Source organism: Phoca vitulina, unplaced genomic scaffold, assembly GCF_004348235.1.
Source record: "Phoca vitulina isolate PV1807 unplaced genomic scaffold, GSC_HSeal_1.0 scaffold60, whole genome shotgun sequence".
Taxonomy (NCBI): Eukaryota; Metazoa; Chordata; class Mammalia; order Carnivora; family Phocidae; genus Phoca; species Phoca vitulina.
Window position 1 is genome coordinate 5,104,888 of NW_022589763.1, and position 16,378 is coordinate 5,121,265.

Here is a 16,378-nt window from a genome sequence, read left to right on the forward strand (position 1 = left end):
TGTGTGTGTGTGTGTGTGTGTGTGTGTGTGTGTGTGTGTGTGTGTGTTTGTGTGTGTGTTCTGACCCTCCAGCCCACCCCTAGCACCACTCATCGATCCCCATTCCACACATTGTCACCTGTGCTTTAGTGTGCACAGGGCATGTCCAGAACGAACGTATTGAAACTATTTGCCGGACAGGTGTGTGTCTCACACTTCAGGGCACCCTCATAGCTCGATCATTATGATATCATGAGTGTGGTACAAGTTTAAAGAATACGTATTGATTCATTTGTTAATTGAAATAACGTAGCTGAGCTGTGGATACCAGAGGAAACTTCCTAATTCCATCAAATACCATTCAGCATCTCAATCCTAACAAAGACTGGCTAATTGTGGAGATCTTAACTTCTTGACTGCAACTCTGGCCTTTTTACAGTTCATACTGCATGCATTTTAGTTATTTGTAGCCCCTGAAATAACCCATCAAAGTGTACTCAATCAAACTTGCTGTATTTTTAAGCACACAGGTGCCTGAATACAATGTGGTTATTATTAAATTTTATAACCACATATAATGGGGAAAAATCCTAAAGGCAAACACTTCACTTATTTTATGAGAAAGGTGTAACTTTTGAGAATCAGTTTGGTCAGTAAGCATAGAAGAGTTCAGGGTAAAGAAACTATTTGTAGAAAATCATAGTAATAAGTATAAGGTGAACAACATTATTATTAATCTCATTGTTTTTTTAAAAAGTAAGTATCTAGCTTTGGGCAGAAGTTTCCCCCCTCATCTGATGCCTTGTATCAGATATAATTATATAAGATTGTATTCACTCGACAGCGGACAAAATGCCCCTCCAAGAGTTCCACGCCAGCAGTAAATGGTAGAACCAGCATCATCACCGACTCTTTTGAACCCCAGTCCAGTGCATATTTTCTTTTACTTTTACAGATTCTAAAACCCATGGAATCTTTCAAAATCTTTAGGGAGGTCATGAACACCTGAAAACTATATGTGTATGTCCATAATTACATTTCTCTCAGGGGAAGCATCTCAGTATTTCAAGTTTCTCAAAAGGTTTTATTTTCTTTCTTTCTTTTTTTTTTTTTAAAGATTTTATTTATTTATTTATTTGTCAGGGAGAGAGCACAAGCAGGGGGAGTGGCAGACACAGAGAGCGGGAGAAGCAGACTCCCCGCTGAGCAGGGAGCCCGATGCGGGGCTCCATCCTAGGGCCCTGAGATCATGACCTGAGCTGAAGGCAGATGCGGAACCAACTGAGCCACCCAGGCATCCCTCGAAAGGTTTTCTGACCCTTGCCAAGCATAGAGAGAAAAAACATAGCAAATGAAAAGTATACCACTGAAACACAGGCAGTTTCCATCGCTACTGTTAAAAAAATATGCTCATCGCTCCCACAGAACAGACCTTCAAAAAAACTTTTTTTTTTTTTTTTTTTTTTTTTACCGCTAATAGCATATTGATTTTTTATGATGGCCCTAGAGACAATGATCATGAAAGGTGATAGTGTTTCTTTAGTTACATACAAATAATACATAAATTGTATAGCATTTCCAGTAGCCAAATATTAGGTAACAGTTTGTTCTGATAAAATTCACTGATAACATTCATTTCCAAAACCGGTCTCTCGGTATAAAAAGGGGTCTCTAAGCCTACGGACTTAGAAATGTCCTTTCTGTTCGGTAGGGGTGTGTGACATTGTGCTGAGTCCTGTAGAAGCCGCAGGGTTGCGAACAACTGCTCAGAGTAATCCTTTATAAAGTGTGCCCCCTGGTGTTGGGCGGTGGGGTCCTGATTCTGTGAGCAAAAAGGGAAAAACAGTGTCAGGGCAGAAGTCTGAGGATGGATGAGCTCAGGAAGAAGCAGCTAAATACTGACCACATTTCAGGCAGAAACTGGACAAGACACAGAGGTGAAAGGATGAGATAATGACCAGAAAATCAGCCGTCAGGTTGCCTGCAAAGCTGGGTTGCTGTCCTCCAGTGTGTAGAATACACATTCAATCAGAGGCTGAATATAGAAACAGTCTCCAAAGAGAACATGGGTCCTGAACCCAGGGGACAGATGAGGACGGTCCCCACTCACCATCGTCCCCACTGACCCACTGGGGGACTTTATGCTTTCTGTATCTGCAGCTCTTGACTTTGCAAGGTTAGAGGTGCCTGTCCCCGAGGGGCACCAAGGGACTAGAAAGAATCCCATGAAACTTTAAGCTACTTCTGCTGCCTGGGCATGTTAGACTCCTTGTTTGCATCAGACAAGAAAAGGAGGTGTCATCATTTTGACCTTCATCAGAAGAGAGAGGGATGCAGTTAGGTGCAGGGAGGAAGAAGTGTATCACCCAAGTGATTTGCTTTCGGCAAAACGGGTGCAACAGCTGTGCGTTTAGAGGAGCTTGGTGTCTGGCCTCAGACCCCTCAGGCATGAGGGCTCCTATCACGGCATCGGGGAAGCCCCCAAGCCCGCAGAGCTGGTATCAGAGGTGGAATGAGATGTGGTACTGGGGGCTGCCGTTTGCGCTGTTGACCTTTCTGCACTAAATTCCCCCAGGAGGAGAAGCGGGGTCCTACAAGAGATAGGATCCCTGAACAGAGATGAGTAAAAGGGGTGGACTGTGGTGGACGTGTGACCTGCCACCCAGAGCCCGTTTGGAAGCCTACCTGGGGGCGTGTGGGTAGGAGGCTGCGCCCTCACGGTCGCTTTAGCTGCACTGTCCCTTGGCTCAAGGGCGTGTCTTAACCAGGTGACCGACACCCAGAGGATGCTTGAGGTAGGGACAGAAAGCACAGCATTCCCCACCGACAGCGGACAGCGCTCACAGGCGTGTGTGGTGCTCCTCCTGTGGGCTTGGCCACAGCTTTGCCACGCTGGCTTTGGAGTTCAGCGAGCACTCCGTCTGCCAAATCCTGTTTCTTCCTGCTCCTTTCCAGGTGCATTGATCCATGATAAATGCCCTCGTGAAGGACCCATCTCAGTATCTAGTCCCAGACAGCCCAATCTGTGGCACACGTGTTCTCTAAAAACCATTTTTTAAAAAGAAGATCTGGGATGATTATATACTCTTTTGTGGTCAGTTTGTTTTAACCACTTAACTGCATTCTGAGAACTTAACTCCAGTTGTCCAGTTTGTTTTAACCACTTAACTAAATTCTGAGAACTTAACTCCAGTTACTCAGAATAGACTAGATTTGTGGAATTATTCTAAAATAAGTAGAATATATGGACAGTTCCTTGATAACATACGTGTCATTGTAAGGCAAAAACCGATATGCAGAAATATACGGTGATAAATTTTAATTCTCTGACTGTGGGATTCATTTCCCCACTGGTGAACTTTAGTTTGTATTTTTTTATTGCTTTCCAGGTGATTTATGTCTATTATATATGGTTGGCAGACAGTTTCCCTTCGTGGGCATTTTTATAATATGGTTTAATATTGTGTTCCTAAAAAGAAACAGAAGATTTATTTGTGCATGTTGTTGTCACCTGAATTAGTGCTACATAATATCATTTCAATATGAAATTCCCTGAGACACATCTCACCTGTTACTTTGCTAAGGAAGTCTGATACAAAACAATTAGACATGACCGAAAAGCCTTTACTGTGAAACGGACGACGTTAGTCGTTCCTGCAGGGGGCGCTGTCCCACAAGAAAAAAAAAGACGCGACCTTCACTGGTCCTCTGGATTTTGCCGTGCTTTCCTGTTACACGTTTAATATTAGGCTTCTGGATTCAGTGTTTAAAAATGTATTTTCCATAGTGTGACTATGTTTATTTGTGGCATTATTTACTAGCACCTGATCCTGGTCTTTTATTTAAAAATAGTTATAGGTATAGTTTGAACTTTTGCTGTCGTACATTAGATTCTTGCTTTTAGTACATGTTTTTTTAAAAAGTGCTCGAATAGTAAAATAATACTCTAGCTTTCTGGGGCTTAATTTACCACCATCCTCATGAGTTTTACAAAGCCAGTAAGCCAGAAGGTTGGTTGAGTCATCCTGAAGGTAGCCAAATTGTTCCTCTGTAGGTAAAGAACCAGGGAATGAGGCCTGAACACATATTCCAGGCATCAGTGTTTTTGACAGAACGACACCAGCCCTCTGTTGACAAGCATTAGGACTTTTCTTGGGATCAGCTAAAAGAGGAGCCGCCTTGGCAGACGGTTCCCGAGTCGCACCTCCAGGGTTTAGGAACTGAAATCCTGTGGCTGAAACCTCAGGAGTCAGTCCCCTTGGAAAGACCCGAAGCTGCAACATTGCTGCCAACTTGAATTTCCACTTGAACTGAAAAGGAATGCTTGCCGCCTCAGTCTCCTGGGTTGGGATTCAAATGCAAATATGACTTTGCCTGCCCCGCCAAAGTAGAGGGAAGGAGCTCTCAGAATCCTGAGGTTTCAAGCACTGGGTGGAGGGCCTTCCTTTTCTTGACTCTTTTCAACCCTTTCTCAGTATCTCATTCACGCTGTCGGTGCAAGGGTGTGTAACGCACACGCTCGGCAGAACAGCCCAAGAATCATGCACCTGGTGGCTTTGTGCTTGTGTGTGCTGTTACATTGTGTCCACCCAAAGCCCCACCTAATCCTCCCCCCTCCCCCCTCCTCACCTCAGTGACCATCCTGAGCACCTGAGCTTGGTGCAGGGATGCTTGCTTCTGTTTGCACGTCTCCCTGGAGGTAATTTCCTTCCAGAAGCTTCGCTCGAATTCTTCGCGGTCTAAGGCTCTCTGCATTTTACTTGTTCTCCTAACCCTGTTCTGCAATTTAATTGGATGATACGGACTCTGAATTTAATATAGAGCATACCCTCCTGAGCCTCGTGAAGACCAAACCTTCCAGGGGTGCTTCCAACTTGGTTTCCTCTTCTTCCCCGCCCCCCAGCATTTTTGAGGTATCACTGACGAAATTGTGAGATATTCAAAGGCTGCAACTTTTTTTTTTTAATTCTTTCTTTTTAAGATTTTATTTATTCATGACAGACAGAGAAAGAGAGGCAGAGGCAGAGGGAGAAGCAGGCTCCCCAAGGAGCAGGGAGCCCGATGTGGGACTCGATCCCAGGACCCCTGGATTATGACCTGAGCCGAAGGCAGACAGCTAACCATGTGAGCCACCCAGGCGTCCCAAAGGCTGCAACTTGATGATCTGATGCACATATACATCGTGAAAGGTTCCGTGGGGCTAACACAGCCATTACCTCCTGTTTTTACCTTTTTGTGTGTGTGAGAGACCATTTCGGTTCTACTGTCTTAGCACATTTCAGTTATACAGTTCAGTGTTACCAGACGTAGTCCTTGTGCTGTACGTCAGCTCAAGTCTCATTCGTCTTGTAAAGTTTGTACCCTTTTACACCAATTCATCCTATTTCCCCCACTCCTAGCCCCTTACCAACCACTTTTCTGCAGTCTGTTCCTATGAGTTTGACTTTTGTTTTTTTCAGTCCACGTAAAAGTGAGGAGTATTTGTCTTTCTCTCTCTGGCTTATTTCACTCAGCATAATGGCCTTAAAGTCCATCCGTGTCGTCAGAAATGGCAGGATTCCCTTGTCTGTTAAGGCTGGATGAGATTTCTATCTCTACGTGATTTAGTCTTGGCAGGTTATGTATTACTAGGAAGGTATCTGTTCTAGGTGTACAATTTGTTGGTATGTAATTGTTCTTCACTTGCTCTTCTGAGTGTGAAAATCTTGTGTCCAGTGTTAAGGACGTTCATTTTTACGCCCCACCTAACTCTCCATGTAACAATTTAAAGAGGATTTTTAAAAATCCCTATTTACAAATACAGTGGAAAACTATTCTGAGGTTAACAAAATTCGCATTGTGTAATAAAACTCCACAGCTGTGAAGTGAAATTCAAACACTGATGTGTGTATGTCCTATGTGTGCAGTGGGTTCTGTAACATGTACAGGACGGTTCAGTGGAAGACGCCAGGTTGCTCTTACTGGGGAGGGGAAGGCCCTCCGTGCAAGGCAAGCTTGCTGTTTGGGTATGAGTTCATACTGGAGCTCCTGTTTGCTTTGTATCAAAACTTCTTATGAAATTCCTTTAAAATGCCTCTGGCAATAGTAGCTCTGTTTTATTTTATTATTATTATTTTTTAAGATTTTATTTATTTGAGAGAGAGCAAGAGAGAGAAGGAGGAGGGGGAGCAGCAGAAGGAGAGGGAGAAGCAGACTCCCCGCTGAGCAGGGAGCCTGAAGCGGACGCTTAACTGAGGGAGCCGCCCGGGCACCCCATCCCCTTTCTTGACCACTTCCTTATAGAACCACAAAATGGCTTTCACCCAGAAATGGAAAAGTTCTAAGTAAGAGCCACCCCTGGGGCACTTCAGTTCAAACTGAGCCCGAACCATATTCAGCATGTGGCGGCAGGGAGCCTGTGTTGTGTTAGGAGGAAATGGAATCTCACAAGTGAAGGCACTTACATAATTATTTTCCCCCAGGATAGGAGGGGGGGAAAGCCATATGAAAGGGCAGTGCAGGAGATCAGAGATAGTAAAATAGTCTAGGAAGACCCTCGTCCAAGCATGGTCTCTGGACACCTAAGGTGAGGTGACTAGAACTTTCCACGGGGCCCCAACTGCTCTCTCTGGATGGCACAGTGGGCCATTGGGGACCAACAGGCTTCTCGTCCCTCTCCTCAGTGGGGGGTCCATGCAAACTCTGCTGCTCAGGACGAGAGGGGCTATAAGTACCCAAGGGATTCCCAAGGGCCAGGTTTCCAGCAGCTGTAAAGGCCAGTGCCCGGTCCCAACTACCAAGCAGCCCCTTTCTGATGATGGTTTCATTAAGGTGCTTTCCAAAGGTAACACTCGCATTTTAGATGAGGTGAGACCTATACTTGCTGCTAGCTCAGGAAGCAACCACGGTGAGAGCCTGTAATAAAAGAATTCTGTCAGAGTTTTTAGAGATGGCAAATATCAATTCCTCTTTTAATATTGACAGATACGCCTCTAATATCTAGACTGTAGAGTGACCACTTGCTCATTTGTCACATAAATCTCATCTTTAATTTTGAAATCCATGTGGTGTTTTAAAAGAGATTGAACAAACATTGAATGTTCCTAATTAAATTTCACTTACCTCTTTGATCTTTTTTATGGAAAAGTCATCAGATGGGGATGCATTCAGAGTAAGAACTTTCCAAGTGTTTCTTCAGGAAAACAGGAAGCCACGTTTTGGAAAATGATAGAAGCAATTTTAGTTTCCAGAAGACAGTTTCCTGACCCATATCTATTTTATGCATATTTACATAGAGATTATCAAAATCAGTAATACGTAATTTAGAAAATATATTTCATAAGGCATTTTCTCATGTTTCAAACTGGTTTTATCATGAGAAGATACAGGTGAAAGTAAACCACGGTTTGTCAGCTCAAGCACTGTTATCATTTTGGCTGGGTCATTGTTGTGGGCTGTCCTGTGCGTTGAAGGATGTCCAGCAGCATCCCTGGCCCCCACCCACTAGATGCCCAGTCCTGACCACCAAAAATATCTGCAGATGTTGTAAATGCCCCTTTCTGGGGAACCAAAGGGTGGACAGAGCTGCCTCTGCTTGAGAAATGCTGAAGCACATAATAGAATTTTCATGTGGTTTAAAAAACTTAACCAATCAGAAATTGTGGGCATTAAGAATAGATTACAATTGAGATTTCTATCTGAGTAGAACTTTCAACATTTACATTATTAGATGTACTGGATTTTAAGTATAAATTTCAAGAGAAAGGGAGACCAGATAGGGTTCAATTTTTGAAGCATTTTTGGAGGTATGCTTTTGCAGTATAATAAATTAAAATATATATGATATATTGAAATAGGTGCTATAGGGACACAACTTATTTTTTGTTAAATTTCGTCAGAGTTTAGACCTACACTCATCCTTTCTCATATCAGTTAAGCAAGTTATCTATGAATAGACTTTGACAGAACTTCTCATCAAATACACGGGTGAATTCTGTGGGATGGTACGGCTCTTCTGACTGGTCAACAGAGCACCCATTCCTGCTAAGAATTTAGGTGGGAATATTTTTTCCCCAAGCAGCGTACTGGTGATCAGGACCTGCTGTAACTGCCTTTCACTGCTGCTAAGCTTCTAGTTTTTTCCCTCCATTTCTGTTAGATTGCCACCATGAGTATTAAATTGCAAGGAATTGCAGAGAGTTTGAAGTGGGTGTGTATTAGACTACAAAAGTCCTCTTTTTGGCAAAGTGTTTTGACTCGGTTGACTTTGTGTGCTAGGGAGGAGGTGGGGACAAGTAATTTCAGCCAGTATCTACTGAGCTCTGATAGGTTGGGAACGAAGCCTGAGCGACTGCAGGTGCTCGGAGGGGAATGCTCGGGTATTTCTGATGTGTTCCCTGCCCATGATGCAAGTATTTGTTTTAGTGCAGCTATTCAAATACCTTTACGGATACTTTCTGGCAAAGCCAGAGTTTATTTTGGAAACATTTGCTTGGCTTTTAGGGTAGCTGTTATTCAGTTGTTTGCTCAGTAGAGGACAAAAATATTTGGGAAATGCTTTTCAAGTTAGTTGTCACCTGATGAGTTTTTTTTCCCCTTCAAGAAGAAAGATCTGGGGTTGTATGAGTGTTAAAATGGTTCAGGAATCGAACACATACCTGAAGAAGTCAGAATAACCCAGTCATTGTTACTTGAAGATGACAATTCTTGGCAGAGGGTTAAGAGTTTGAAAAAAAGAAACTATGAGAAACCTGGAGATAAAAACCGGAGAAAAACCACAGGCAGATAGAAGACTAGTGAAAGAAGCAACGGAAGGAGCTTCAAGGGAACAAGGAATATCACTTTATTCTGAGTGTCCCTTTGTCCACATTCCCTTCCTCCAGCTTATCTTGTCATCAGAAGCTGTCGTGGAAAGTTAGTAGTTAACAGTATGGTGCAGGCGTTTGTTGGGTGTGAATATAAGTTTTGGCTACACTAGGTTTATGAACAAAGGACAACATGTCCTACTGGCAGACAAAATCATTTTAATAACGAGATTTCACGGGATTTCTTGGATAAGGGGGAAAAAGGATGATTCAGCAATTGGTATCAGTCACGACGCTCAACTAGGAGCGATGGCCTGGACCCCATGTGTGAGACGGAAGTGCTGGCGGTGCCCAGTGGACACGGAAGACGGAGCGGTGAATTCTGAGTGACAGCCAGCAGGAGGGGCTTGTATTTGCGGCTGCATCTTTATTTGCACTGCTACGTGATTTCTCCTGTGATGCAGTCAAGGCATATGCAGTGACAGAACTCATCACGGCGGAGACCGTGAGAGACATGCCCCGTGTAGATTGCACAGATGTGGAGGAAAATAAGAATAGTTTTATTTTATTAGTAATTTACATTTCTAATGCGATTGCCTCCAAAACAACTGTCAACTCATCTCCCACGCACAGCACCTCAGCCTCAGTTTTTAGGGTAAGACAGAAGAAACCCATGTCATGTCCAGGTTGGGAGTCCAATAGGTTTTATGAGCCTGTTCGGAAAGCTAACAAATAATACTTCCACTTCTGGAAGCTTGTCTTTTATGACCTGGAGAGAATGACTATAATTACTAATTTTTTTTTGCAAAGCAAACTTGGTGACCTGCTTTTATCCCCTTCTGCGAAAATCATCTGCCTACCCCACCTCCTCTCCTCTGTGCTGCTTTGAGCCCCTCTTCTTCTCTGGATGCCTCTGACCCTAAGCTCTTCCATCTTCTCCTCAGATTGCACTGGATGGCCCATTTCAGGCCTCTGCTGCATGGCCTCCTTACGGTTCTGGGGTTGCTAAGTGCCCTCAACCAGCTGGGTGGCCCTCTGTGGACATCCATAATCTTTTCCTGGTGAGTTACCATTCCTTAACCCCTTTCCCTTGGACCATGTGAAATGCATGTCTGTGTATTGGGGTAGATGCAGGAGAGAGAGGAGGTGATGTGAAGCCATCTTCCATCAATGTGGGAAAAGTAGCAGTGATGGGATGGTTAGATCAGGCGATATTTCACACCCTGATGCTCCCCATTGGCACAAATCGATGTCTGATGTCAGCTCAGTCAAGTTCTTTGTTTGCAGCCAGGTAACCACTGCCTTCAGTTTGGCTAAAGGCAGCCCTGCTAGGTTGCAGATGGTGACTAAGTGTTCTAACACTTTCAGCTGATGTAGTTGACTTGCTTTTCACTGGGCAATAAAACATGATTGTAGAAATACAGAGAGAAGGCTTTTCTTTACCTCTTTTTCCCCTTTAATCTCTTGGTAAAGCTGCCTCCTCTGTGGCGCTTGAAAAACTTTCTTTGTTTTACAGCCCTTGTCAGTGCCTTGGTTTTTTTTTCAGATGTATTATATGCCTGGGGAAAAGTACCAATCAAAGCCGGCCGTGACCATGAATAGAAGACATTCCTTTGTTGTTTCTTAGGTACCACCAGTTTACATTCAAAGGGACTCTCATTTCTTTCTGCCTGAGGAGTGAAGATACTCAGATGAGTAATAACCAGGGTGGCTTCTCATGAATATCAGTGTCCGTGATCACTTTACATGCGTTTTTCTATTTCCTGAGGCTTTTTGCAGTGCCATATGCATGGATAATGCTCAAGAAATATTTACTGAAATGAGCTAAACTGAGATTAATTTGCTTATTGTAAAGCTCCTGGTGTAGCCAAAACTTGGGGTATGAGAGAATGGGCAGCATCTGTCATCATGCAGATACGTATTTCTGATAAAGTTTGAACTCTTGAGGAATTTGTCTTCATTCCAAGCCTTCTGTTAGGACTCATTCATAGTTTGAGAGAAGTTGAGACATCTTGTCAACACCACATCATTGAGGACGTAGATGAATTCTTTCCACCCTGAAATGTGATACATGGCCACAGCATTAATACATGGCTCACGCTGTCCAGGAGCCTTTGAAACCCAAGGTTGGAGCTACCTAATACAGCACTGATACGCCATCAGAATTTTATTACGGTGTGTCCGTCCTGCAGCAGTCACCCAAGCTGCAACCTGTTTCTTGGATGAATGAGAACAAGTTCATTCACACAAACAGCCAAGTGCTTTATGCAAGTAGGACACAAATAGCTAGTGCTTGAAATTAAATTTAACTTTTCTTATATGATGGGATATTCTGGCAATTCAATATCTAGAAATACTGAATAATGTATTATGGCATTTACGATTTTTAAAAAACATCTTTCTTACCACTGTCATTTCACATTATTATTATTTTTAAAGATTTTACTTATTTGAGAGACAGAGTGAAAGAGAGCAGAACCCCGGGATCATGACCTGAGCGGAAGGCAGACGCTTAACCAACTGAGCCACCCAGATGTCCCTCATTTCACATTAAATAAAGCAAATAAAAATATATGAGCTTAACATTTTATATTTTGTTTTTAAGTTTTCCTCAGCTCAATTTCCTTTAATTCTTTGTACGAAAATCCTTACAACTAATTTCATATTAACTTGGCTAATAAAAGTACCCATATTTCTTGCTTAAGAAATGACAGTATGTGTGTGTTACTAAAACTGTTTCACATGCAAATGTTAATCTGTACAAAGATAAACAGGTGTAGATGAAGGACGTACGGGGCGGGGGAAGAGCTGAGAATGTGAGCAAGTTGTGTTTCAAGTGGTACAAAGAAACAGACGAGAAGAAATAGCAAACTTCTGCAATAGTATTCCAAGCTGACGCTAAGAGTGTGAACTGGTAAAGGATGGAGAATTGGTGGTTTTCAGTGGGATGTCACTCCTTCCTCCCGGGGTATTTTTGGAATTTGGAGCAGGGCATGATTCAGTTGTCACAGTTATAGAGGGGATCCCAGAGGCATTGTCACGCATGCAAGTGTCCTGCTCAAGAGAGAAGCGCTCAGGTCACACACCTTTTCATTGACCCATGAGAGAAAGTTGTATATGAGTCTCTGAAGCTAAAAATCAACTTACGATACGTAGAAATCCAAGGCATTCTCTTCATGTTTGTTTGTTTTTTTAAGATTTTATTTTTAAGTAATCTCTGTACCCAGTGTGGGGTTCGAACCCATACCCTGAGATCGAGTCGCATGCTCTACCAACTAAGCCAGCAGGCGCCCCTTTGGTTTTAATATATACTGAGTATTCTCGGACTACAACCGGCAGGTAGATTGAAGAAATAGTTTACTTTGTTTCGTTGAGAATATCCCAAAGAGTTGTTCACTGCTTGAGAATACAATGCCCCTCGCTGAGTTGTTGGTAGCCTCCTGTATTAGGGTGCATGTGATATTTATGTATTTATGTTAGATTTACAACTATGCACAGATACGCTTCCCTGTCTTCTTTTTTTTTTAATATTTATTTATTCATAAGAGTCAGAGAGAGAGAGGCAGAGGCAGAGGGAGAAGCAAGCTCCCCGCCGAGCAGGGAGCCCGATGCGGGACTCAATCCCAGGACCCTGGGGTCATGACCTGAGCCAAAGGCAGATGCTTAACCATCTGAGCCACCCAGGCGCCCCACTTCCCTGTTTTCAAAATGTCAAAATTTTCAAAAAGTATCATTATTATCCAGTTAAACTATGTTGTCTTTCGTCTGAGGTTCTTTATAAATGAGAGCAACCAGGGACGTCTGGGTGGCTCAGTCAGTGAAGCGTCTGCCTTCGGCTCAGGTCATGATCTCAGGGTCCTGGGATCGAGTTCCGCACTGGGCTCCCTGCTCCGCGGGGAGCCTGCTTCTCCCTCTGCCTCTGCTGCCACTCCCCCTGTTTGTGTTCGCTTTCTGTCAAATAAATAAAATCTTAAAAAAAAAAATGGGAGCAGGCATATGCAACCTTACTCTGCCCTCTGTTATCGTTTTGCCCAATCATTTCCATATTTAAAAAGATAATTTATTATAAATTACGTTTTCTTTATTTCTGCTTTATATTGCAGTGGGCATTGTTTTCTGTAATGTTTAAAGTAATATATGTAGACAGACTATGCTACTTATGGATTTCATTTGGGGAGAGGTAAAAAAGCATGATGGCATATTACAGTACAGATGGGGCATGCCTCGTAAAGAGACGATGCCTTTGGTATAAGGGCATTCGGGACTGCGGAGGAACTACAGGACGTGGGAAAGTCAAACACCTTTAATGAAGCTCTAGAAAAAGCAGTGAAATTTAGGCTTAAAAAAAAATCCATATCTGAGTGTGGAAAGGAGTCTATACTTACTAAGGTCAGGCGGATTCCAGGAAGGCAGAGGATTTCAGTCACCCTGAGATGGGCTGTTCGCAAGGTGTGGAACATGAATTTAAACATATAAAGGGGGCGGGGGTTTCCTACACCTAAATAGAAGTCACCTGTTAGTTACCAAGCTGCGTCCTATGGAGCAGACAAAGAAGACTTTGAGGGAAAATGCATAAGTATTGACCTAGGTAAAGACAGTTGGTTCAAAAGTTTAAGAATGGAATTCAGGCTTGTAAGAAATATGACTGCTAATGTTGCTGAAGTTGCTAATTTTTGAAAGATTAAGATAACCTTTGTAAGCTTCTAAAATACTTTTAATATACTTCTGTGTATTTATAGTGATGTATATGTATAATTGTGTATATAATTATAATAGAAAACAGGTATTTTCTTTTACTACTTAGAAGTTTAAAATGCATTCGGGGGGGGGAAGGAAAGATGGTGGAGGAGTAGGGGACCCTATTTCAACTGGTCCCCGGAATTGAGCTGGATATCTACCAGACCACTCTGAGCACCCACGAAACCAGCCTGAGATGTAAGAAGATCTGCATCTCTACAAACAGAATATCGCAGGCGGTTGGTTTTGAGGTAGGAAGCGGAGAGCCGTGAATCTGTGGGCAGATATCGGAGGAAAAACGACAGCGGGAGGGTGCCTGGCCGTGGGGATCCTACACCGCCGGTGAGTGACAGCCTCGCGCGCTGCGGACGGGCACAGACTCGCAGACCGGTAGGGGTGGCGGGGAAAGGAGTCTAGGGCAGCCCCCGGGGCAGAAACCCGGAGCGGGTCGCGCGGGCCAACCGGGACTGGCTGGCGGTTTTAAAAGCACAAAGGGCAGAGACTTGCTCCGACCTGGAGGCAGGACTGGGAGCGCTGTGGAGGGGCGCACGACCCAGGCCGCTGCAGTTTATAGCAGCACGGACAGAAACGGAGACAGTGTGGCCTGGAGAGCTCACTGAAGAACAGACTGAGATCTCTCTGCTCTGAGGCAGAGGGTTGGAAATGGTCTCTTCTGCTCTGACTTGCGGAAGAGATGCGGAAAGCCACCAGGGAAAGGCACCAGAGAACAAAAGCCCCAAAGACTGATTCCCACTGAGCCCATCCCCCGCCACAGGGGTGCAGGGCAACTCCGCCCAAATAGGGTTGCCTGAGTAACAGCATGGCAGACCCCTCCCGCAGAAGACAGGCTGGGAAAACAAGAGGCCAGCAACCCTAAGGTCCCAAGAAAACAGGTGCATCTTGCTTGGGTTTGGGTCAATAATTTGGACTCTATACATTCCCTCAAACACCCATCAACAGAATGACTAGGAGGAGGAACCCCCAAAATAGGAAAGAGTCAGAGATTATGACTTATGCTGCAGATTTACAAATGGATGCAGATATAACCAAGATGTCGGAGATGGAATTCAAGCTAGCAATTGTGAAGACAAGAGCTAGAATGGAGAAATCAATTAATAGCAACATAGAGTCTCTAAGGGCAGAAATAAAAGGTGAATTGGCAGAACTTAAAAATGCTATCAATGAGATCCAATCCAATCTAGATAATCTAACAGCTAGGGTAACTGAGGCAGAAGAACGAATAAGCGACCTGGAAGACAATATAATAGATAAAAAGGGAAAAGCGGAGGCCAGGGAAAAACAACTCAGAATCCATGAAAATAGAATCAGAGAAATAAGTGACACCATGAAGCGTTCCAATGTCAGAATAATTGGAATCCCAGAGGGAGTGGAGAGAAAGAGAGGACTAGAAGATGTATTTGAGCAAATCGTAGCTGAGAACTTCCCTAATCTGGGGAATGAAACAAACATTCACGTCCTAGAGGCAGAGGGGACCCCTCCCAAGATCAAGGAAAACAGGCCAACACCCCGACATGTAATAGTAAAACTCGCAAATCTTAGAACCAAGGAAACCATCTTAAGGGCAGTTAGGGAGAAGAGATTGCTTACGTACAAAGGGAAGAACATCAGAATAACGTCAGACCTATCCACAGAGACCTGGCAAGCCAGAAAGGCCTGGCAAGACATATTCAGGGTACTAAATGAGAAGAACATGCAGCCAAGAATACTTTATCCGACAAGGCTGTCATTTAGAATGGATGGAGAGATGCAGAGCTTCCACGACTGACAGAAACTGAAAGAATATGTGACCACTAAGCCAGCCCTGCAAGAAATATTAAGGGGGGGTTCTATAAAAGGAGAAAGACCCCAAGAGTGATCTATAACAGCAATTTACAGGGACAATCTATAAAAACAACGTCTTCACAGGCAACATGATGACAATTAATTTGTATCTTTCAATAATCACTCTCAACGTGAATGGCCTAAATGCTCCCATAAAACGGCACAGGGTTGCAGATGCAGCCACATGCAGAAGAATGAAACTCGACCATTCTCTAACACCATTCACAAAGATAAACTCAAAGTGGATGAAAGACCTCAATGTGAGACAGGAATCCATCAAAATCCTAGAGGAGAACATAGGCAGTAACCTCTTTGACATCGCCCACAGCAAATTCTTTCAAGATACATCTCCAAAAGCTAGTGAAACAAAAGCAAAAATGAACTTTTGGGACTTCATCAAGGTAAAAAGCTTCTGCACAGCAAAGGAAATGGTCAACAAAACAAAGAGGCAACCCACAGAATCGGAGAAGATATTTGCAAATGACACTAAAGATAAAGGGCTGGTATCCAAGATCTATAAAGAACTTCTCAAACTCAACTCCCAAAAAACAAATAATCAAGTCAAAAAGTGGGCAAAAGATATGAAAAGACACTTCTCTGAAGAAGACATACAAATGGCTAACAGACACATGAAAAAATGTTCATCATCATTAGCCATCAGGGAAATCCAAAACCACACTGAGATACCACCTTACACCAGTTAGAATGGCAAAAATGGACAGGGAAAGAAACAACAAATGTTGGAGAGGTTGTGGAGAAAGGGGAACCCTCTTACACTGTTGGTGGGAATGCAAGTTGGTACAGCCACTTTGGAAAACAGTGTGGAGGTTCCTCAAAAATTTAAAAATAGAGCTACCCTATGACCCAGCAATTGCACTCCTGGGTATTTACCCCGAAGATACAGATGTAGTGAAAAGAAGGGCCATATGCACCCCAATGTTCATAGCAGCAATGTCCGCAATAGCCAAACTGTGGAAAGAGCTGAGATGCCCTTCGACAGATGAATGGATAAAGAAGATGTGGTCCATATATACAAT

General features: G+C 43.4%; 1 protein-coding gene across 1 annotated transcript in view; it reads left to right on the forward strand.

Annotated features, from left to right (window-relative positions):
- The window catches only part of LOC116623739 (splicing factor 3A subunit 2-like), a 144,882-nt gene that overhangs the window by 45,972 nt on the left and 82,532 nt on the right, over positions 1-16,378 (forward strand). The window contains exon 6 of the mRNA XM_032391148.1: positions 9,707-9,823. Within this exon, the coding sequence (XP_032247039.1) occupies positions 9,707-9,823 (117 nt within the window). The remainder of the gene's footprint in view (positions 1-9,706; positions 9,824-16,378) is intronic.